This window comes from Aquarana catesbeiana, linkage group LG07 (genome assembly GCF_042186555.1).
Source record: "Aquarana catesbeiana isolate 2022-GZ linkage group LG07, ASM4218655v1, whole genome shotgun sequence".
In the NCBI taxonomy this organism is placed as follows: domain Eukaryota; kingdom Metazoa; phylum Chordata; class Amphibia; order Anura; family Ranidae; genus Aquarana; species Aquarana catesbeiana.
The window spans coordinates 305,648,428-305,672,870 of NC_133330.1; the positions used below are offsets into that span (position 1 = coordinate 305,648,428).

The 24,443-nt window shown below is 41.9% G+C and overlaps 1 protein-coding gene across 3 annotated transcripts in view; it reads right to left on the reverse strand.

Annotated features, from left to right (window-relative positions):
- Positions 1-1,261: 1,261 nt before the first annotated feature.
- PRKACB (protein kinase cAMP-activated catalytic subunit beta) overlaps positions 1,262-24,443 on the reverse strand; it is a 165,191-nt gene continuing 142,009 nt past the window's right edge. For all 3 annotated transcript variants that reach the window (XM_073593650.1, XM_073593649.1, XM_073593651.1), the window contains exons 7-10: positions 23,217-23,312; positions 14,166-14,288; positions 12,183-12,347; positions 1,262-4,067 (exon numbers count right to left, since the gene is read on the reverse strand). In XM_073593650.1, the coding sequence (XP_073449751.1) occupies positions 3,942-4,067; positions 12,183-12,347; positions 14,166-14,288; positions 23,217-23,312 (510 nt within the window). In that variant the 3' untranslated portion in view covers positions 1,262-3,941. The remainder of the gene's footprint in view (positions 4,068-12,182; positions 12,348-14,165; positions 14,289-23,216; positions 23,313-24,443) is intronic.

Sequence of the window (24,443 nt, forward strand, 5' to 3'; positions counted from 1 at the left end):
TGATTGGAGCCAATTTCATCCTACAACAGGACAATGACCCTAAACACACCTCCAAATTGTGCAAGAACTATTTACAGCAGAAGCAGGCAGCTGGTATTCTATCGGTAATGGAGTGGCCAGCACAGTCACCAGATCTGAACCCCATTGAGCTGTTGTGGGAGCAGCTTGACCGTATGGTACGCCAGAAGTGCCCATCCAACCAATCCAACTTGTGGGAGCTGCTTCTAGAAGCGTGGGGTGCAATTTCTCCAGCTTACCTCAATAAATTAACAGCTAGAATGCCAAAGGTGTGCAATGCTGTAATTGCTGCAAAAGGAGGATTCTTTGATGAAAGCAAAATTTGATGTAAAAACAATGTTATTTCAAATACAAATCATTATTTCTAACCTTGTCAATGTCTTGACTCTATTTTCTATTCATTTCACAACGTATGGTGGTGAATAAGTGTGACTTTTCATGGAAAACACAAAATTGTTTGGGTGACCCCAAACTTTTGAACGGTAGTGTATGTCAAGCCAAAAAAGTATTTTTTATTTTTGTTTATTCTTAAGAATAGAGTGTGAAATAATTTGAGCCACTGGTAAGTTTTCACTACTCTCCGAGCTACGTTAGTGAGATTTCTCCTTACTTTTTGTTTAGTGGTTTTACCAATAAAAATCTGCAACCGGGTCACAGACAGAAATAAAAATATGATGGGGAATATTACACATCCCCTACTCTTAATATAAATAGGTCCTGTCTCTTAAAAAAAATTTCAACAGGACAGAAATTGAGGGTAACTAACTGACAGAGAACCACATAGTGGTAAAAACCCAACGCAGGTTTTAACTCTTCCTTGTTCTAGCCCAGTGGTTCTCAACTCCAGTCCTAGGAACCCACCAACAGGCCAGATTTTAAGTATTACCTTGGGGAGTTGCAGACTAGAATACAGCAATCATTGAGCAGCAAGTGATATCACCTGTGATGTATTTCAGCTATCTTGCAAACCTGGCCTGTTGGTGGGTCCTGAGGACTGGAGTTGAGAACCACTGGACTAGCCAAACGAAGGAAAAAATTGTAACCTTGATGTGCCCTTTAGGTCAAACACAACCACGCAACAGAAGGAGTCCACCAACAGCCATTTCCATACTTGCCTCAATACAGGTGTACGTTAAATCAAAATATCCTAAACTTTCATTAAAAAAACCCCCAAAAAACCCACCACATCTCCCGCTCTCCTCCACATTGGACAATTACATCCTCCAGTATTGAGCAGTAAAAATCTTGTGATCTCCAGCATTTATTAAAATCTTTTTTTTGTTTTTGTTTTTTAAGTTCATAAACGACAACAAAGTTACTGTATAATTGATCGCATACAACCAGCATACAACAGCATGTCCTCAGTCTAAATGAAATACAAAAGATTTTTCATACAGTTTTTTCATACAAAGAATTTGTTTAAATTTATTGTGACGTATATATATATTTTTTTTTGTTACATAAAATTTGCTACAGCAAAGTATCTTAAATTTTTCTTGCACACATGTAAGTAAGTGTGGACAAAGACTGAAGTTCTCCTCGGCCTCCTTATTACACCACTGTGCAAAAAAAAAAAAAAAAAAAAAAAAAAGAAAAGAAAAAAGAAAAGGAAAAAACAAACAAAAAACGTTTGCCAACCTGAGGACATACACAGAGTGTGGACTTATATATCTCCAAGTTGGTAATAAAACATCTCTGGACCTGTCTTGTACACACATCTGAGGATACCCCCCATTTGTTTACTGAAATATTCACAAACAGTTTACTATCAACTTTCCTGTGGTAAAAATAAAGGTCGTCATTTTAGGGGGTGGGGGGGGGGGACGGGACACACACACTTTGGCGTCAAACGACGTTAGCCCACAAGATGGCCACCACAGCTGTGTGTAGTCTACAGGCGCATTTTAAATAGGTTAAAAGGAAGTAACGCCAGTGACTTCAATCTCCCAGCATTCACACAATATGATGGCTATATATATATATATTTTATATATATCAATATCGATCCATAATAAAAAGAGAAAAAAAAAAATCTGTGCATGTAGATGGATCAGAAAATGACGAATGTTTATTGGGAGACTGCTTCAAGTGTGCTGTTTTAAGACAGTTCACTGATAAATATACATATATACGATGTGTACAAACGAGCAACAAAACTAAGTGGAGGGGACAGAGCAAAACATTGGCTGCAGAAGGAATTAAAATGGGGGGGGTAAAAAAAAAAAAAAAAAAAAAAAAAAGATGCTGCTAATGGCGAGCTATTCGGTCAGATTGCAATTGGGGAGGTTAGGCCCAAATGCTACCGGTGCGGCCTCTTGCCTCACGGTGCTGCGCATTTTGTGCGAGGAACCCATAATGGTTTTGAAAATTACAGTTCAAAATGGTGGCACCACGTGATAATCTTCATTCAGATACATGATCTTAGCCAGCACCTCATCCTCCGTTTACTAATATAGTAAACCGGATCAAACCATAGTAGCAACGTCTAAGGAGGCGTCAAAAGCAAATGACAATGCAGCCTATATTTATTGTTGAAAGTTTTTCTTTTTTTTTTTTGCTAGAATTAGCTTTAATTAGCCTTCCTTGCGAAGGTAAAAAAAAAAAAAAATGAATTCTGAAAACAGAACAAGTTAAGGAGTCATAATAGTGTCACATTTTATTAACTGTGGTTATGTTTCCTTAAAAAAAATACTGATTGTAGCTTTTATTTAAGAGAGCAGGCAGAGCAATATTAAAACGCATCTTTCACACAAGTGGCTTTATTAAATACCAGTGCGAAGAGTAATGCGTGAGGCAACTCGCAGCAAGATACGAAAGACTTCTGGCAGCTAAGTCCGGGAGGGGCACAAAGTCTGATCTCTGATTGGTTGCTATGAGCTACCACCACACGCATTTACTTAAATCATGCGAGTCAATACTTTAACACTTTGTAGGACAAGACCAGCCAGATGTCTCTGCTCAGTGACGCGTGCATCGCCTTGTCATGTAACAAACAGATCCTGCCCCAAAAAAAACGGGTGGGCAATAGACAAAATACAGCAGGGGAGGGGGGAGGCAGGGCAAAGGTCTAGCTAGTAGAATGTCAGAATCCACTTTAGCTTCTAACCAACCATGGTCAGTTTCATTGAAGGTGAAACATCTTAAAGCGCAACCAAAAGTGTCAGAGAAAAGCAACCCTCGACAATCAACTTCTCCTTTCATTTTCTAATGTGCCATAGAAAAAGGAAATAGAGAAGCTAATTGGTGCCAATGCAACACATGCCATTCTTTATATGGACACCTTCGCCCATGAGGACCATGTATGTAAATGAGTGGCCCTCGCAAAGTTTAGCTTGACAAAATAAAAAAATATGTTATATTTGAATGCTGTGATGAAAGATAACCTGGACAGGAAAGAAAATTATATATATATATGTATGTATATATTCATTACAAAGTGGCACAAAATGGAGGCAACAACATTATCAATTGTAGTCCTTACTAAGTGCAACATCTCCCGCAGTCACACACAAACACTCATTACACATCAGAAATAAAAAGGGAGTGTAAGTTGGGTAAAATACTACTTAAAAACGGTGAGGAGGACGAGGTGGCTGGGAAACATACAAGACGCAAAACAGAACCGGGATGGAGAAAAAAAAAATAAAATGAATAAAAAGAAAGAAAAAGAAACACAAGATCAGTGGTCTAGTATTCTGCGTTACAGCACAAACAAGGCTTTTTTGTCATTGTGCCGGGGTACTAGGGTCGGTGCAAACCGCACGCATGGAAGATGGCGCTCTAGACTTCAGTCAGCTTTGCGGAATGAAGGAACTAGGTAACTGTTTTGACATAAGATGGTCTCAGCTCCACCCCATCTGAAAACAGAGTGCAAAGATCCCAAAAATGTGAGCCCTGATGCCGTGTCATTCTAAATGCACATCTTAAAAGTCAGCAAACTCTTTTGCGCATTTTTCGGTCAGGGACACGCGAATGTCTTCCTCCTCGTAGTCGTCGAAATTGCTGGTGTCGCCTGGCCCTCTGCACTTTGGTATGAACGGAGCTTCAACCTGAATGGGAAGACAGACAGACAGACATTAGTAAAAGGCAAAAAACACACAAGCACATGGATCCTAAAACGAAGCAAGACGAAAGTGCTGCAAAATTAGCTGACACGGTGGAAGGATGACCCAGGCCTAAGAAACCAAGCATTTACAATTTGAGCCTGGAAGGAAACGCTCTATGTAATTAAATTATACTAAACACACACTATTTAAGTGTGTTAAACTATTTTAGGGGAAGCTCCGCTTGTTTGCACCCTCCACTGCCGCATTTGGCACTTTTTGGGGAATGAGGGTGGGGGAAGTGGGGACCTGGTTTTGACAGGTACCCACTCCCACTTCCAGGTTAGTTTGCCGTGGCAATCTAAGAGCACTTCCAGCCCCCAGAGGAAGGCGGGACCATTCAGAAAGTGCAGCACGCCTCACGCATGTGCACAGTAGGAAACAGGCTGTGAAGGCTTCACTGCTGGTTTCCCCTACTTACAATGCCAGCGCCCACACCCGAAGCTGATTGACAAAGTTTTTGTAGCTGCTGACTTATTTTTTTGCCCAGACTGGAGCTCTTCCTTAATTTACATTGTCCCTTCTATTTCTGTATATGGATGATGGCACCATTTTAATGAAAAAAAAAAAAAAAAATCTAACTACTTTTTTTCTATGTGATATACATCTGTCACATGATCCAGCTCTTTCCCAGCCTGTCTGCAGGGAAACATAAGCTGGAGGAGCTTCTAGTCCTCTGCTGCTGGTCACATGTTCAAAATAAAAAATAAAAGCCTTTGAAATACAGAGTAAAAATAAATATCATTAAACTGTTTTAAATTGTCAAAACAAATATATATTTGAGACCAAATCTTTATTATTTTTGGCAATAACATGGTGTGGGCGGATTTCTGCCAATCACAGGCTATGTCACGCCCCTCCAGCCTGTGCCTTAGAATAAGAGGGAGGTGAAGTCTCCAATAATCTACATGTAATATCCCACCCCCCTTGTAGCAGGTTAGTGGGTATGGAGGAGGGAGGGAGTGGGCTGTCATTTATCACTGTGTATATACCCACACGTGTGACCATAGTCACATGGGCTGGTCAGATGTGATAAGGACAAAATGCTCAGCATAGAAACTGAAAACGGAGCATGTGCAAAGTTGCCACCACAGCTGCAAAATCTCTAGCTAATTTGTGGAAGTAGACAGAAGGTGGAGACGGAGAGCAGCAGGATCAACCAGGTTTTTTTTGCAGAATACAGAAAACGAATCTCAGTGACTTAGTATGAACAGCATGTAATACACCATTTAAGAGTTGTTTTTTTTATGTGGGTTTAAGTAACATTTTAATACCTGGACTCTATGCCAACAATGCATATATTTGTAGACCGTGCAATAATCTACAAACATTGCAAAATTATATATTTTTTCTGTAGTTTTGGTGAGGTGTGGTGTTATACACTATATACCTCAAAAGTTTATGGACACCCGATCATCACACCTACATTAGCTTGATGGACAACCCTTTCAAAAATTATGGAATAGAATATAGACTTGGCTCCCCCCTTTACAGCTATAACAGCCTCCACTCTTCTGGGAAAGCTTTCCATAAGTGTATCTGTAGCAACCATTGTCCATTTAGCCAAAAAAAGATTTGGGAGGTCAGTTACTGATGGTGGACAAGAAGACCTGGTTTGCAATCTTGTTCCAATTCATCCAAAAGGTGTTCAGCAGAATTGAAGCCAGTGCTTTGTTCAGGCCACTTGAGTTCCTCCACACCAAACTTATTAGACCATGTATATACTAAAGCCTTGTACACACGGTCAGATTATTGGACGAATTTTCGTCAGTTTTTTGTTTGATGCTAGTCTCAAATTGAAAGTGAAGACCATCAGAACATTTCTGACAGAATTCACGAAGTCAGAAGTGACGTAATGCGTTGAATTGTTTTATTTGTGTTCTTTCATTTCTGAGCATGCCTAGTCTTGCTCTTCGGTTTTTGTTTTTTTTTTTTGTCAGAAAACCGTACTAATGAAAAGAAAAATCGGACGTTGTGGTCACATCAGACAAAAATTTTCAAGCCTGCACATCCAGTTTTTGTCTGCCAAAAATTCGTAATCGGCTGTCAAAAGCAGCATACTAACGATCAGAAAACTGGCAGATCGTTCGGACGGACAAAGTTTATCTTCAGATTTTCTGACCGTGTGTACGGGCATAAAGTTGGCTTTGTATACAGGGGCACAGTCATGCAGGAGCAGAACAGGACCTTCCCCAAACTGTTGCCACAATGTTGGAAGCGCACAATCATCTAAAATGTTTTTGAATGCTGTAGCATTAGCAGGAACCTTCACTGGAAACACCTGAACTCCATCATTCCACATACTTTGGGCTATAAAGTGACAGGTGCTAAACAATTTGCCTTGTATTGCATTTCCACAGTATCAACAAGTGTCATTATGTGGTCACCAGGGGGCAATGTTGTGCTGGTGATTTTGGGGACAGCAGTGGTTAGTTTAGAGGTATAGGAAAAAAGAAAATCTCACTAAGGGCTCATTTACAATCGCTTTAAAATGTGGCAGTTGACACTTTTTTTTAAAGCACTCTGAATGCCAATCAAAGCACCTCTCACCAACTAAAATTATTACCTTACAGTCCTGCTCACACTGTTGCGTTTACTTTTCTTCAAGATATATGTCATGTCGCTTTCTTAGTGCTTCAATAAAACGCCAAAGCCTCCATAGAAGTCTACGACAAAGCTCGCTAACAGCACCTGCAGCTTTTGAGGGGCTTTTATTCAGAGTTAGCTTTACTTTGTTTTAGAGGTATTGCTGGTATGAGATATCCCAGAATGCACTGCTGAACGAGGGTGCCAACGAGCTGGGGATCTGCTGAACGAGGGTGCCAACGAGCTGGGGATCTGCTGAACGGGGGTGCCGATGAGCTGGGGATCTGCTGAACGGGGGTGCCGACGAGCTGGGGATCTGCTGAACGGGGGTGCGACGAGCTGGGGATCTGCTGAACGGGGGTGCCAACGAGCCCGGGATCTGCTGAACGGGGGTGCCAACGAGCCCGGGATCTGCTGAACGGGGGTGCCAACGAGCCCGGGATCTGCTGAACGGGGGTGCCAGCGAGCCCGGGATCTGCTGAACGGGGGTGCCAGCGAGCCCGGGATCTGCTGAACGGGGGTGCCAACGAGCCCGGGATCTGCTGAACGGGGGGTGCCAACGAGCCCGGGATCTGCTGAACGGGGGGTGCCAACGAGCCCGGGATCTGCTGAACGGGGGTGCCAATGAGCCCGGGATCTGCTGAATGGGGGTGCCAACGAGCCCGGGATCTGCTGAATGGGGGTGCCAACGAGCTGGAGATCTGCTGAATGGGGGTGCCAACGAGCTGGGGATCTGCTGAACGAGGGTGCTAACGAGCTAGGGTTCTGCTGAATGGAGGTGCCAATGAGCCGGGGATCTGCTGAATGGGGGTGCTACTGAGCTAAGGATCTGCTGAACAGGGGGACTACTGAGCTGGGGTTCTACTGGGCACCTGTCAAGGGCATTTACCAAGCTTCATTAAAGTATCACAAAAGTATCACAAAAGTATCAAAAAAGTATCAAAAAAGTATCAAAAAAGTATGTTGAAGCAGTAGGCGCTTTAATGTGTGCATGTGTAAACAAGCCCTAAAAGCATAATCACTGCGGTTAGGGTCTATATTAGTATTCATCAAATTTGATTGCAGACTACCTGCAGGTAAATTGATTAGGGTGGTTCTTCAAATAATAAAGTAAACCCATGTTGCATGGGATAATTAACAAAGGCAGCTGGCAGACACAGGTACCAAGTTCATAAACTCAGAGAGCATTCGCCTCTTGTGCGCCAACCCTGGAAACTACTTACTTCTGGCTATGGGGAGAAACTCACATCAGCTCACTTAGAAATGTCTGTTAGTAGGTCACTCTTGCACCATGACCTGCTTTGTGGAATGTGGAAGGGTTGGGCAAATGAGACAACTGTAACCAGGCTACACTGTACAGATCTCACATCTGGGAGATGTTTGCAGACACTGGCAGGTGGGACATCTTGAGGGAAATCACAATCAGATTATGAAGTCCTGCACGACTGCTGATCCTCACAGAAAACAGAGAATAGCATTTCTGCAGTCGCATCTTTTTATTCACACGTAAACGCATGGACACCACTGCCTCCTCTTCTCATCTCCATAGGAGGAAGGTATCCTATATTCTATAAGGAAAGAACTGGGCAGGAGGGCTGCCAACACTGCTTGTGATTTCATTGCAGCAGAGGAATTATTGTAACCACAGGAAGAGCTCACTGGATTATCTGGCAGGATCTACTGGTATTTTTAAAGTCCAATTCTGGGCTTTTAACTGTATCCATGAAGCAGGTCACATGTACGGCAAGTTTGGTTTCAGGAAGGAGGGGGTTAGGGACAACTACCTTCTTCCCTTGCTCCCCAAAACACTGGATTTTCAGCACCGTTCTGCATTGTAGTTGATGATGTCACTGTGTGCCTGCACAACAAAAGTTTTAGGGGACTGGTCACAAGAGGAGGAGGAGGAGGAAGGTTGCAAAAGTGAGGAATAAAATGAGTATTTGTACTTATTCCTTCTCCTCCTAGCAAAAACAAGCACTTCACTCATGTAGTGATGGGGGAAACCCACTGCATGAGTAAATTTAACAGAATACCGGAGTTGGGCAACCAACTGTATAGGTTTCTTTTTCGTCTTTGCACAGACATAACTTTAAGGGCTAGTTTACACTCGTGTAGTGTAAGCTGGAGAGGGATTAGCTGTGGATTGCTTTTCAGAGGGTATTTAAAAAAAAATAAAATAAAGGGACATCACCTGCTTAAACCTCTAAAAGCCTGCACTACTGTGCAGTACATGTGGTTGCAGGGTGGTTACAACACAGCCCCATTCTTTTGAATTTGGCAGCTGAAATTCTTGCTGCAACATATGTACACCGGAAACAGCGTTTTTTGCTGCTTAGAGGAGAATGGTTGAGGGGCGAGACTCAATCTCAAGTGTAATTGAGCCCTAATAGTGCTTTAGAGCAGCTCAAAACGAGATGGTGTCAAGGAGAAAGCAAACTAAACCAGAGGCTGACAGCCAAGCAAAAAAAAAAAAAAAAAAAAACATGGAATTACATTTAAAACCACAGGACATATGTACCAGTATGCTATGTATATACAGTCATGTGACTAAGGTTAAATAACCGCCTCAGTATGCAAATGTAAAATTTTGTATATTTTAGTTTTACTCCTTGTAAGAGGAATTCAATGATCACACAAGTTAGGAGGAGATAATTGGGGTTCAGTGAGGAGGTTCACCAGCTAAAGAATGGGGAGATCCATTAATTGCTGCATGTCTGCTCTAATTGATCCCCAGCCTGATTTCAAAACAGCCACCGCTGAGACAATTTACAGAGACAAACAAGCACTTTCCTTATATAACCACAATGTTTCTTCTATGAACGCTCACTTGCTTCTTTACCGAGTGCCAGAGCAGGTGGGTATAGACAGAAAATGTAAAACAAAGCTTAGAGACTAGCAAATAAATATATATATAACATTTAAAGATTATCCAAAGCTAAAAACTAACATCGCCTCTAATTCAAAGCTGGAAAATAATAAATATGTCCTCAAATGTAACCATAAAATGCCTTTTGGTATAAATATCTAAAATCTGCCGTAATTCTAACTCCCCCCACTCTCTGGCCTATTAGTGAGCCTATCAGTTTTTGTTACCCCGCTATCTTTACATGTTTCTGGTACTGGGGACTAAAAGTGGAAGGACTTTAGGCCATATTACAGTAGTAAGCCATGAAGATCACACCAATATGCTTATGACCCCCAGGGGGAAATCTAGTAAAACTGGTGCACACAGAATTTTGTGCGGCTGTACATAGTAACTAATCAGCTTCTAACTTCAGCTTGTTCAATTAAGCTTTGATTAAAAAACCGAGAAGCTGATTGGTTAATAAGCACGGCGGCACCAGATTCTGTGTGCAATAGTTTTAATAAATCTCCCCCAGTTTCCAGAGCAGGAAGTGTTGCTTAGGACTAACAAAATACCCTTACTACTAAAAACTATATTCTATATATATATATATATATATATATATATATATATATATATATATATACACACACACACACATAAATATACATATTTTGTTTTTAGAAGAGTGGTATGGGGATACAATACCCGTCTGTGTCTCTGTTGTGGAGATTTTATCTTCTTAGACCTGGTGATCATTGTCTCCAGGACCGATAATAGGGGGAAAACCCAGAATAATAAGCTGTCTCCAGAACAGAAAGAGTGAAGAAATAAACACACCTGTCCTTCACTTTGGAGAGGTTTCCTCTTACTTCCCGTTGTGTCTAATGCAGGGGTAAGCAATCCACGGAACTGGTGCCGCAAGCGGAGGGAAGTGTCAGTGAGACACTAATGCATTCCAATTTCAGAATTTCCCCACACTGCACCTGCACTGAGGGGGAGGCACTGCGCCCCCACACATTGTAAAAGATGGGAAACATTGTTTGGTTCTCTAACTTTGCTGTAGTTGCGATTGTCAGCTTTTGTGATGGGGAAGAGATTGGGTGCAGTTCTGGGGGGGCGGTCCCTGTTTCCAGGAGGAGGAGGACTGTCATTGGCCACTGCTTAAGCCAATCACAATCCTGCTAGCCCCATCCACCATCTGGAGGAAGATGACTCGCTTGGTTGCCACTACCAATCTCAGAAAGAAGGGATTTCACTGTGATTGAGAAAACCCCAATCAGGTGACAGTTTGTGGAATTACTGTTGAGCTTCTGGGAACTTTGTTGAAATTATTCCTGAACCTTTGCATCACTTACTACTGAACCCCGGCACTTTGTGTCCCTTTAAGCCACAGCCAGTATTCAGCGCGATGAAAATCACTCCCAACTTTTCCTGTGGCACAGAGTGCCGCACTTTTTCAGCTGCGGGGCCCCAACTTATGATCCTGCACACAGGCCCACTGCTTTTAGAAAATGCCCCTGACCTGAGCTCATCATTGTGCATCCAATCCCTATGCTTGTATGTGACATCACATACATCCCATACAAGCACGTGGGCTGGATGCGAGAGGTGGATCAGCAGGATGAATGTGCCAGGACAGGTAGATGCGTCTCATCTCAGCTTCCTTTCACCACTCTGCATATCACGCATATCATAGATGAGAAGAGGGTACAGCGGTGGAGCAGATGAGCAGGAGGGGTTCAGAGGTGGGACAGATTAGCAGGAGGGGGAGATACAGCAAGGGGGCAGTGCTATAGGGCAGATGAGCAAGGGGTTACAGTGGTGGGACAGATGAGCGGGGTGGGGGTGGGGGTGTTCAGTGTTGGGGCAGAGGAGAAAAGAGGTACATTGGTGGGACAGGGGGTTACAGCGGTGGGGCAGATGTGCAGAGGGGTGCGGAGGAAAAAAGGAGGTACATCAGCGGAATACATGGTTACAGTGGTGGGGCAAAAGAGCAGATAAGTTCAGTGTTAGGACATATGAGAAGATGGTTCAGCGGTGAGACAGAAGAGCATGGGGCAGATGTGCAGGGGGTTACAGTGGTGGGGCAGATGTGCAGGGGGGTTACAGTGGTGGGGCAGATGTGCAGGGGGGTTACAGTGGTAAGGCAGATGTGCAGGGGCTTACAGTGGTAAGGCAGATGTGCAGGGGCTTACAGTGGTGGGGCAGATGTAAAAGGGGGTACAGTGGCCCGAGGTGTGAAGGTGCATGAATTGGGGCTGATCTGAGGCGTGAGAGTGCAGAATGGTAATTTCTCACTACTAAAAGTAGTTTACAGCATTTACTTATTAAAAAATCCTTTTCGTGATTGAGTGTGTGAAGTTGACATTTTTTTGTTATAAAATCGTCACGCTCAATTTCTTTGAAAACATTTCTTGCCACACTGTGCTCAAAAGGTTGCCTACCCCTGGTCTAATGGAACAACGTGTGTGGGAAAAAAAACTGGCAACAGTTTGACATATCTGTGATAGATGTATTCTGATTGGCTGCTGCACGTGACTATATGCTATCCATTTTATACCAACCAATAAAATACCCATAAAAAGTAAAACAGGAAATTAAAAGCCACAATGTAAACAGTAATTTACCTTTCTCTGGTAAATGGCGATCCAATCTGTAGTGGCAAACCACTTGTGGTTCTTAATATCGTTAACCCCGTTCTTCAGATTGCCATATCTTTTAGTCAGGTCTACCTGCAGCAAGTTCCTTAGTAAGTCTTTAAGGTCTGAACTGAAATGGGATGGGAACCGTACCTGGGCAGAGACAACAAACATTCTGTGTTAGCTGTTCGAACTCTAAAAGTTATACAAGGAACGTGTGACTTTTTCCACAAAACACATGCTTTAAAAGTATTCAGAAAATGTTACTTATACAATATAATCAAATGCAAAAAACCCATTGCGGTACAGTCAATCTATTTATTCCTGCAGTTGTTAGTGTAGCTTTTGTACTTGGCACTAAAATGTGTCTAATCCCAAGAACAAAATAGAAGATATACTGCAGCTTACTAGACATTAGATGAGGTGGCTGCATGTGTTTTCTTTCAGCTTTTTTTTCACCTGGCGATTCTGCAAGCAACACAGTACTTTGTTCTCAGGGGGCAACGCTCATTTACCATTCTTTATCTATAGAGGAGCAGCCTTGTTTCTTCTCCATAACCAGTTCATAACTGCCCTATAACAGATTTACTGCTACAGGATGGCCATTCTGTGCAGAATCCCGTATATGCAGTATGCATTGCCGCCTAGTAGGTGCACCACTCCTGCAAGATTAATCTAAGCAGAAGCCGATCAGTGGGTGCCGGCCAATGGATGTGATGGACTTTCTTTCCCTGCACAGCACATCCCTAAGTGAAAGCAGCACACAGTACACAAACACTGGTTATGCAGACATTTAACCCTCTGATTGCTCCTGATGTTAACCCCTTCCCAGCCAGTGTCATTAGTACAGTGACATTGCAGATTTTCAGCACTGATCACTGTATTAGTGTTACTGGTTTCCACAAAGTGTCAGGCTGTCTGACGCAATATCGCAGTCCCGCTATAATGATCGCTGCTATTACTAGTATAACTTTTTATTATTTTTTAAATCCAGTATATATACACACACCATATAATTTGTAGACGCTATAACTTTCGTGCAAACCAATAATGTACACTTATTGGGAAGCTCTGACATACCGTAATTATCCAAAGGCCACATAAACATGCAAGAAAAAAAAAAAAAAAAAAAACACAGAACAGAGCACTCTGGATAGTGCAGATTAAACACATTTTAAAAAATAAAATGTATTTCCAATGGAGGGACTTGATCAGTGCATATCACCAGGAAGGATCCCTCTAGGTAACATTAACGGTTGGTGAAAACTCTCTCGCTAGATAGTCGGCAATGGAAGAGATGTAAGGATGGAAACTTCTGAAGTGGACCCTGCAGGAACCATAGACACTGCCCTGCTAAAGTGGTTACTACTCCATGGTTCCTGCATCCAATTTAAAAAGACCATCTCTATGGTTTTTTGCAGTGTTCAATTCAGAAGAAACAGGTCCACGGATCCTGCACTGTCCAACTCAGAACTTTTCAGTAAGTTGCTTACATCTCACTCTTTGCTAACTACATAGCAAGAGTGTTTTGGCATTCCATTGGATGGGTTCTTCCGGGTGAAATACCACAATCAAGTCTCCTCATTTGAAAGCGTTATTTTTAATTAACAAAAAGAAAAAAAACAACTGCCTGTAAATATCTGGGTTTATACTTTCATGCTGTGTTGACTTTTTAAGTGTAAATCAAGCAAATTACTTTGTTATGGGTATTGTCAGTGTTTCCATATCATGTTTATACTGTTAAAATATTCACTGTGTTAGTTTTCAATAGGAGTTCTGTAATTTCTTAGGTTGCCAGAAAAAAAAAAAAAAAAAAGGCGCTTCGTCAGTAAATTTTTTGTTTTGCCATGTTCTGATGTTTTGGCTGTAAGGAATTGTTGTAAAACTTATGTAAAAAAAAAAAAAAAAACAATACTCAGTGCAGCATTGGGGTAAACAAAAACGCAACCTGTCTACTACACATGGACTTACCTTTCCTGAAACAATTTTTTCATATATTTGAATGGGCTGATCGGCGAAAAATGGAGGATAACCAGCTGCCATTTCATAGATTAAAACACCTAATGCCCACCAATCGACTGCTTTGTTATAGCCCTAAAAAGAAAGAAATGGTTATCATACAACAGAAACACATTTTATGGTGTATAAAGCAATATTCAGTCTTGACTCAAGAGGAGCTAATGACATCACTGAGGTGACAGCTCTGGAGTATGAATGCATGGTATACCGATTATTGTGGTCAACAAAAATCTACCCATAAAATTCTACTCTCCCCGGCCATTTATTAGGTACACCTTACTGGTACCAGGTTGGACCCCCTTATTCCTTCAGAACTGCCTTCATTCTTCATGGCATAGATTCAACAAGGTGTTGGAAACATAAATCATAGATTTTGGTCCATATTGACATGACAGCATCACTCAGTTGCTGCAGATTTGTCGGTTGCACATCCATGATGCCAATCTCCCATTCCATCGCATCCCAAAGGTGCTCTATTGGACTGAGATTTGGTGACTGTGGAGGACATTGGAGTACAGAGACGTCATTGTCATGTTCAAGAAACCAGTGGTGAGATGATTTGAGCTTTGTGACATGGTGCATTATCCTGCTGGAAGGAGCCATCAGAAGATGGGTACACTGTAGTCATAAAGGGATGGACATGGTCAGCAACGATACTCAGGTAGGTTGTGGTGTTTAAACAATGCTCAGTTGGTTCCAAGGAGCCCAAAGTGTGCAAAGAAAATATACCTCACATCATTACATCACCATCAGCCTGAACCGTTGATATCAGGCAGGATGGATCCATGCTTTCATGTTGTTTACACCAAATTCTGACCCCAACATCTAAATGTTGCAGCTGAAATCGAGACTCATCAGACCAGGCAATTCCTATCTTCCGTTGTCCAATTTTGGTGAGCCTGTGTGAATTGTAGCCTCAGTTTCCTGTTCTTAGCTGACAGGACTGGCACCTGGTGTGATCTTCTGCTGCTGTATCCAATCTGCTTCATGGTTCAAAGTGTTGTGTGTATAAAGATGGTATTCTGCATACCTTGGATGCAACGAGTGGTTATTTGAGTTGAACAAAAAGTTTTTCCAGGCGTGGATAGCTGAACTGCTGATGAATGAGCACACATCAGATGGAGTGCACGCCCTGTCACTGCCTCAGACAAACTGATACACAAAAAAAGAAATGGCAGCACTCCCCTATTTGAAGCAAAAATAGAAAAGTTTATTGAGGAGATAAATTCATGAGACAAAAAGCAATGGCATGGCAATGGCAGGGGCAAAAGGTGACGCGTTTCACATGGCTGGGGTGCTTTGTCTAAACCAAAAGTTATTTGAGTTACTGTTGCCCTTCTATCATCTCGAACCAGTCTGTCCATTCTCCTGACATCAAGGCATTTTCGTCCACACAACTTCCGCTCACTGGATATTTTCTCTTTTTCTGAACATTCTCTGTAAACCCTACAGATGGTTGTGTGTGAAAATCCCAGTAGATCAGCAATTTAAAAAAAAAAAAAAACTCAGACCAGCCTGTCTGGCACCAACAACCATGCCATGTTCAAAGTCACTTAAATCCCCTTTCTTCCCCATCCTGATGCTTGGTTTAAACTTCAGCAAGTCGTCTTCAACATGTCTAGATGCCTAAATGCACTTAATTGCTGCCATGTGATTGGCTGATTAGCAGTTTGTGTTACCAAGCAATTGAACAGGTGTACCCAATAAAGTGGCCGGTGATTGTATGTTCATTTGACACATTTAATGCAAGTTATTTTCTGGCAAAAACCTCCCTTGAGTAGACATCCAAAATTCCTGAAACTGGTGTTGGGCGTCACCATCTTGGAAGTGAAGTAAGCAGCCCCAGTAGACTCACAGCTGTCACTCAAGGGAAACTCTATACCAGTGATGGTGAACCTTGGCACCTTAGATGTTTTGGAACTACATTTCCCATGATGCTCAACTACACTACAGAGTGCATGAGCATCCTGGGAAATGTAGTTCCAAAACATCTGGGGTGCCAAGGTTCACCATCACTGGTCTATACTATTCCTCCATTTGCTCCTTGCCAGTGGCTACAGAAAAGCTTATGTAGTAAAATGACAAGGGAAGGTGCTAGGCCAGCACAGAAGAGAAAGCATTTGCAATCTCTGCTTTTTACCTGCAATGTTTTTACATTGGTGGCAGGGTCTCCTTAAATACATTACTACCACATTTCAACACTATAGGCCCTACTACAGTCATATCGCTGCTTCACCACTTGCTGACCACAGGCCATTTCTAAGCAGCCCGGAACCCACGCGGTCAAAACAAGCTTGTTACTGTTTTTTTCAGCCAGCTGCCGCATATATTCCAATAATACTTTTTATTAATTATTTACTTCATTATATGGACTGTACTATTTATTTTAATTCACTTTATTTATAATTTTTTCATTTATTTGGATTTTATATCCTTACCTTTTATTGATTTCTTCACTGTCGTTTTATTATCACAAATGTTATTAGTGGACCCTTTTGTTCACATTTAGTTTATGTTTCTCTAATATTTCCGATAAGTGATCACTTTTATAGTACCTAAAAGGTACATTTTATGAATGAGATGTAAAATGCAGGCCGTGGTTTGGAGTAATACTGCAATGTCCAGTTTTAATTTGATTCCCCTCTAAGTAAACTCCCATGCAACAGAATATCTGTTAAATTAACAGATTCCAGTGTTCCTGTCTGCTGTTCCTGTGCAGAATGCTTTATGGCATTAGCATGTGTGAATATCCTCAAACAGCAAAAAGAGCTCACTACATTATATAAAGGCTAATTTCACTTTTTTTTTAGAAAAAAAATAAATACATTTTTGCAGAAAAAAAAAAAGTGCATTTATAATTTTTTCCTGCAGGAGCCTGGAAAGCATTGCACCCCTGATCCATGGATCAGGGGTGCAACATCAGGCTTTTACAGACAAGCCCTGCAATTTTCTACATCTACCTGCATACGGGCTGACTGTGTACAAGCTGCAGGGGTTGTGAATGAACTACTAGCACGCTCATCAGCACCCTTACAACTGATTCAGAACTACAAGCCGTTCTGCCGTACAATGGTAGTTGTCCTTGATTCATTCACAGGAAACTAATTGAGTGACATGGCCATGTGGGTGGAACACCACACTGCCACGCTCTATTCATAAAGTGATAGCGGGTGAGGGGAGAGGATCCCCCGCTCACTGTCACACCAAGGTAGCAATGTGACGAACTGCCTGCCGGAGCTGGTACAGGTTACATGCATAACCCTAAATAGGTTTCAAAAGGTGAACTTATCCTTTAACCACTTGCCTACCAGGCCCTTTCACCCCCTTACGGCCAAGGCCAGTTTTCAGCACTGTCACGGTCATGCTACATTATAGCCATATGACAATTTTATCATTTTTTTTTCACACAAATATAGCTTTCCTTTAGTGGTATTTAAAGTGGTTGTATACCCCGCTTGGTGATTTTTACTTACAGGCAAGCCTATAATAAGGTTTACCTGTAGGAAAATGAATATCTCCTAAACCTGCACAGTTTAGGAGACATTGACCCAGCAAGCAGTTCCGTATAGTGCTGGAACTTCAGAGCTTCTTTCTGGAGCGGAGGGCTCCCGCGCGTGTCATTGGAGCTCCGGCCACTCATAGCGCCGGAGCCTGTGAACCCGGAAGAAACGCTGGGGGAGCAAGTCAGCCCCCTCAGCAGTAACCAAGTGCCGCTGTGGGGGCTTCGTTCTAAGGTAAGTATTTCATAATGTGCTAGCATGCATCACATACATTATGCCATTGTCTTGCAGGGTTTTAAATGTTTTATTCTTTTCAGTGGTTTACTACCGCTTTAATCACAACTGGGCTTTTTATTTTTTGCTAAATGAAAAAAAGACCAAAAATAAAATTTACTTTTGCACTGATAGGCTGCACTGGTGGGCAATAATAGTTGGCACTAAAGGTCACTGATGGGGCTGCACTGATCATCAGGACACTGATGATCAGTGCCCTAATTATCAGTGTCGATGTCCCCTTTGGCACTGGCCAGTTATCGGCTCTCCTCTCCTCATGCTGTGAGGAAAGGAATGCCGATAACCAACAAGTGTGTTTACATTGTGATCAGCTGTGATTGGACACAGCTGTTCACATGGTAAAAGGCCTCTGCGATTGGCTCTTTACCCTGACCTGTAATCAGCTGGGTCCCAAGGACACAGCAATCACAGATGTGTGGGTGCACAGGGGGAATGGTTCTGGGAAGATGCCAAAAGACACCCTCCCAAAACTGGACGACCGCACTGTAGCCGTTATTCGACTATAGCGTGATTGGCAAGTGGTTAACGCTGTCCTTATTGACTCTGAGGTCTAGTGGCACTTCCAGGAAACAGAGTTCTGCAGAGGTGGGACATTGCTGACCTTACACAATATAGGACCAGCACACAAAATAGATTTGTGAACGATCATAAAAATATTACTCAATAACTTGCGACAGATGCAAAAAACGTAAAGTGGTTGTTAACCAACTTTCAGTAATTTACATAATCCGTTCTGTATCTTAAAACAGTGCTCCGCTGTCTGTGTTTCATTAAAAAATATCTCCTTCACCGTATCTCACGGCAGCTCCCGGCGCTCATGTAACTGTCCATCTCCTCTCTGGCCATCTTGCAGAAACAGCGGGTGGGGCCGAGATTTCTCAGCTGACGTCAGCGAGACGCAAGGCGAGGAGAGAGGAGACACGGCCGGTCACATAATCGCCGTGAGATATGGTGAAGGAGGTATTTTTTTTTAATAAAACAGACACAGCGGGGCACTGTATTAGGATACAGAACGGATAGTATACTACTATATTGGTTAGTCCTGCAGCAGGAGGGGGGTGGGGCGTCACTGTTATTAGGTGTCACGGGGGGAGCAGAGTAGACAGACACAGAAGAGCAGGCTGCGGATGATGGAGGCGCGCAAACAGACCACAGCCATGATTATCGTGGTCTGTTTGCAGAGGGGAGGGTATAGCCAGGCAGGATCAGCCAGGTGTTACAGGGTGCCAAATTACAGAGCACAAACACTGTTTTGTGTAACACACTTTAAAGGAACAGAATCTGTTTTTTTTGGGAGGTTAACAAACGTTTTAAGTCAGATTTGAAACCTCATACATAAAAATGTAAAACTTTTATCCAAAGAGGACCCCTCCTCTACAGAAAATGGCATGAATATCAACACACCGTGTACATAAACAAGAACACTTATCTTATTTCATACTGCTTTTCTTTAATTACATTCATCTTATTAAATAAAAACAAAGCCTCCCTTCGAGACCATGAAAGTTTTTTTTTTTTTTTTAAATCAAATTAGTTTAAAATGTCATACAAAGCATGTGAGAAGAAGCGTGTGATGTCATGCACCTCATCTTGCATGTGCGCAGTGTGAAAATACTGAGGTCTCACAGCTTAGGTACAAGATCTCCCTGAAGCCTCTAGTGATGTTGACTTCCCAGGGGCATCAGTGCAGCTGGGGCTGTCACCGAGTGCCTTCAGGTTAATAAGGAAGAGGACTCAACAAAAGGTACCGTAAATAAAAGGTAAGGGTCTGACGAGTTCACATAAGCATGCAGAGATGCATGCTGCTAAAAATTTGATACAAAGTGGTGGGGGTGATCTGCTTTAAATTTACTTTACTGTGGGCAATGTGATACAATGTTTATGTCTTTTTCAGGCAAGGTCTATTTTAAAACCCATTTGACATCTCCGTGAAAATTAAATTGTTACATGGTTAGTCTGGTTGAAAAAAAAAAAAAAAAAAATACACAAATGCCACAAGTTCAACCAATAGAAAAAAAGAATAAGGTAGATAAATAGGAAACCTGCATAAAAAGAACCCAACCCGGAGTTGACCAAGAGAAAGTCACAACATGGAGTAAATTGATTAACCAGGGAAAAAAAAAAAAAAAAAATCATTCCTGATCCCCTAAGGCAATTGGAGATTTGAACAATGTCTGGTGTTATTACTTATAAATGGTAATAGTCAGTTATATTCTGTGCATTTAGGCATGCATCCAGCTTTTTTAAAACAATCAACTCAGCTGGCTAGAACTAGTTCCAGAGGGAGTCTACTCCACCCTGTTATTACGGTTATGTTATGAACACAATTACGGTGCATGTAAAATGTTAAAAGCTTTAGGGCCGCCAGTTCACACTACATGCAGTACAGTGCGTTTTTTTTTTTCTGCATCAAAAACACATGGAAAGTAGGTTATATGGTTTCCAATGGCACAGTTCCAGAAAAAAAAGTAGAACATGCTGCATTTTTCCTGCACTGGACTGTACTGAAATGCATTAAAATGCATCAAAAACGCACTAAACACATCAAAACTGGACCCTAGTATAGTGAAAAAAAAAAAAAAAAAAAAAAAAAGTGAAAAAAGCACCTGGAATGCATTCGGAAACGCTTATAAAAATGTACTGGGACGCGTCAAATACCCGCATGCAGAAACACATCCGGAACTGATCTGGAGTGCGTCTTTGTGGCGTGAACCAACCCTAAAAGTCTAAAGGTGGCCAAACACTAATCGAAATTTAGTCGGTTCAGCAGGGACCAGCCATATTTCAATCAGTGTGCGTCAATCTCTGCTTGACAGAAGTTAATTGACGTCTTTCACAAAGGTAGATTTTTCTTCATCAGTGGCTACAGCCATTGATCAATGTATTCCGACAGCAGCAGGTCCTAGCAGGGGGGATTTCTCCATTCACCTTGTTTGTATAGATGGAGGAATCTATTTAAGTGCAATAGTATTACCATTGGTTTGTTTACAACAGCAGCTTAAAGTGGTTGTATACCCTCATTTGTAATTTTTACCTACAGGTAAGCCTATAATAAGACTTACTTGTAGGTAAAATTAACATCTTCTAAACCTGTGCGTTTAAGAGATATTAATTTTGCATGCAGCCGCTGACGTTAGCGGCGCATGCTCTCCGAATGCCCGGCTGCCGGACCTTGCCAGGAGGAAGACTCCTACGCGCATGCGTGGGAGTGATGTCATCGCAGCTCTGGCCACTCAAGGCGCCAGAGCCGTGAACCCAGAAGAAGCGCCGAGGGCAAAATGTCAGCTCCCTCGGCATGGACCGGGCAGCGATAAGGGGGCTTCGATCTAAGGTATTTCATAATGAGCTAGTATGCGTTGCATACTAGCTCATTATGCCTTTGCCTTACAGGGGTTTTTTTTTTTTCTTTTTTTAGATGTGCAGGTATACAACCGCTTTAAGCACCCCTAAATCATCCCAAATTAGAGCAACAGCTCTTCAATTGGCAATGTTCATGCTGCCTGTAAACATTCCTTGTGACAGCAATAGGCAGATAGCAGGTACTCTTTACAGAGAAATCTGGGCCTATTAGACCCCAGAGGTCTTCTTTACCCTTAAAAGCATTTGATCACACCAAGATCGGTGTGAGCAGATGCTTTCTTGTTTTAAAAATGGTGTGGTTTACATCTAGGGGAACCAGAAGTGACATACCATAGTGCTAATCGGAGACCTTCTGGTCCTTGAAAAGCTTTATGGTAAGCCAGGGGAACCGCCGGCTTCAGTTCTGGGTTCTCTGACAGGACGGAGAACCTGCAGAGGCATCGGCGGGAGGAGGTCGGGGGTGACCTCTCCTGCTGCCTGTGAAAGCAATCCCGAGACTACTTAGCCGTTAGGATGGCTTTAACAAAAAAGCTTGGCGCCCACAGAAAAAAAACAATACTGGGGTGATGCCTGTAGCTGCAGGCATCATCCTGGTATACCACTTGAAATCCGCAATTAAAGTATTGTGGTCTTCAAGTGGTTTTAAGCATGTACCATATTCCTGAACCTTAATGCAACTACATAATACTAAACACTAATACTAAGTACAATTTTCACTGAGACTTCAGCTGCTGCTAAGTAGAATGTGGATAACGTATAACATGTAGAAAAATGAATGCCCAGCTCCAAAACAAATTCATGTTTTAGTTTTATGTGGAGGGGGAAAGGGTTAGATCCTCTCTCAGAATTCTATTATGGTCTGTCCCCACAAGTACAACCCCAGTTCCAAAAAAGTTGGGATGATGATATACACTGTAGATGATGACATATTTAAAGTCTTTGCAATTTTACAATGAGGAACATTCTGAAATTGTTCGGTTTTTCACAGATTGTTGAACCTCAGCCCATCTTTACTTTTGAGACACAGACTCTCCAAGATGCTCTTTTTTTATACCCAGTCATGTTACTAATCCGTTGCCAATTAACCTAATTGGATGCAAAATGTTCTGCCATCTCTTCCTTGTTAGTACCACTTTGCCATCTTTGTTATGCCCTGCCCAAACGTTTTTGAGATGTGTGACTGCCATAAATTTCAAAATTAACTTATTTTTTTCCCCAAAATGATACATTTTCTCAGTTTAAACATTGGATATGTTTTCTATTGTGAATGAAATTTGAGTTTGTGAGTTTTGCAAATCATTGCATTGCAATGTTTTTAAGTAGATTTCACACAGCATCCAAATTTTCTTAGAATTGGGGCTGTAGGTTCAGCCAAATTGCACTAGTATCAACTGTCGCTGAAACAGAGTATGGGTAAAGCCAACATTGTAAACTGTCACTAGAACAACTTTGGAGGTACTTCTATTACCTTCTGCTCAACAGAGACACAAACACTGGATCTTTGACCCCACTGGGGAAAACTCCCCTCATTACAATACAGTGGGCACAGGAAGCAAGATAAATCTCACCTATATGAGGACTCTAAATGCTTCCAGGCTTTATAAAAAAAAAAAAAATGGTTTGGCCTAGAGTTAGGCTTTAAATGCTGAAATAAAGTTGGGAATAAAGCATTAGCTATGGGGTGCAACGTGTATTAATTTTATCTTCTGTATCAGTGACCACGTATCTATGGAAATCAAACAGTGTGAAATTTGAAAGCCAATGACGTAAAGCAGCTTGATAAATTCACATTGATATTTTACACCTGTTCACACTAGGAAAGCAAGCTAACTTGGTAGAGCTCACTAACCTTGCTCAAAATTATTTCTGGTGCCAGGTACTCTGGGGTCCCACATAACGTCCAAGTTCTTCCCTTTACTCTCTTGGCAAACCCAAAGTCTGTGACCTGAAAAAGAGCACAAATGTTATTATTCTTGTAACTGGGAAATATGTAAGGAGAATCATGGGAGAATTTCAGGTAACCACAAAATTGGAAATTATTTATTAAATCAACCACTCTGAGGTTTTCACTATTATGTGGACCTTTCAGTGATTTTACAAATCTTTGAATACATTCCTGACACGTGGCAAAATACAGCTACAGTATATATATAAAAAAAGTTCCATCTTTATTTAAAAAGCCATCTTTGGCCTCCAGTCAGGAGAAGCATTTCCTAATCCTCCCTTCTCCAGGAATTAGACTGTATATCCTAATGCTGTATCAAGTAACAAGGTGTAAGGCTGCAGTAGGGACTGATCTGTGTCAGACATTTGCAAACACAGCGAACTGCACAGGGACTGGATTTACACAATTGCCATCTCTGAGCCACCATTCTTAGTCCAGGGCAGTAGATAATGATCCTGAATAATGCCTGAGCAAAGATGATACTGTCCTTCTGGAAAAAGAGGCAGCTAAAAATATTGTTAAGTGGAGTGCTGTGCTCTTCTAATTAAAGCTCGAAAGTGTTACACTTAAACATTACTTAGCACTTACAAGCACTTAAAGGCTAAGTTCACCTTTCGGAACATCTTACACGTCCACCCGTATTTGAGGTGGAACATGCAACATGTTGCAGCTCCTGCCACCACTTTCCCCAATCCCCCTTTAGTGTGACAGTAGTAGCTTTTTGGTAACAGCAGGGCTCCGCCCACACAGCCACATCATTCATTCACAGTTTGCTCTGAATGAACTACAAGTACCATCAGCCACCGCATCTGACAGCTTGTAGTTCTAAATAAGATCTGAGAACACTGATGAGCGCGCTCATAGTTCATTCACAAGCCCTGCAGATTTCAAACAGGCAGACTGTATAAAAGGTATGGGCAAAAACTGCAGGGCTTTTCTGCAGAAGACTGACATTGCACCCCTAAACTGCAGATCACGGGTACAATGCTTTCCAGGCTCCTACAGGAAAAAATAATAAATGCATATTTTTCCCTGCAAAATGATGTGCATATATTTTTTTTCTGGAAAGGCGAATTTATCCTTTAACATCAAAAAACTATAACGGAGGATAGGTTAACTTTTTTCTTTTTC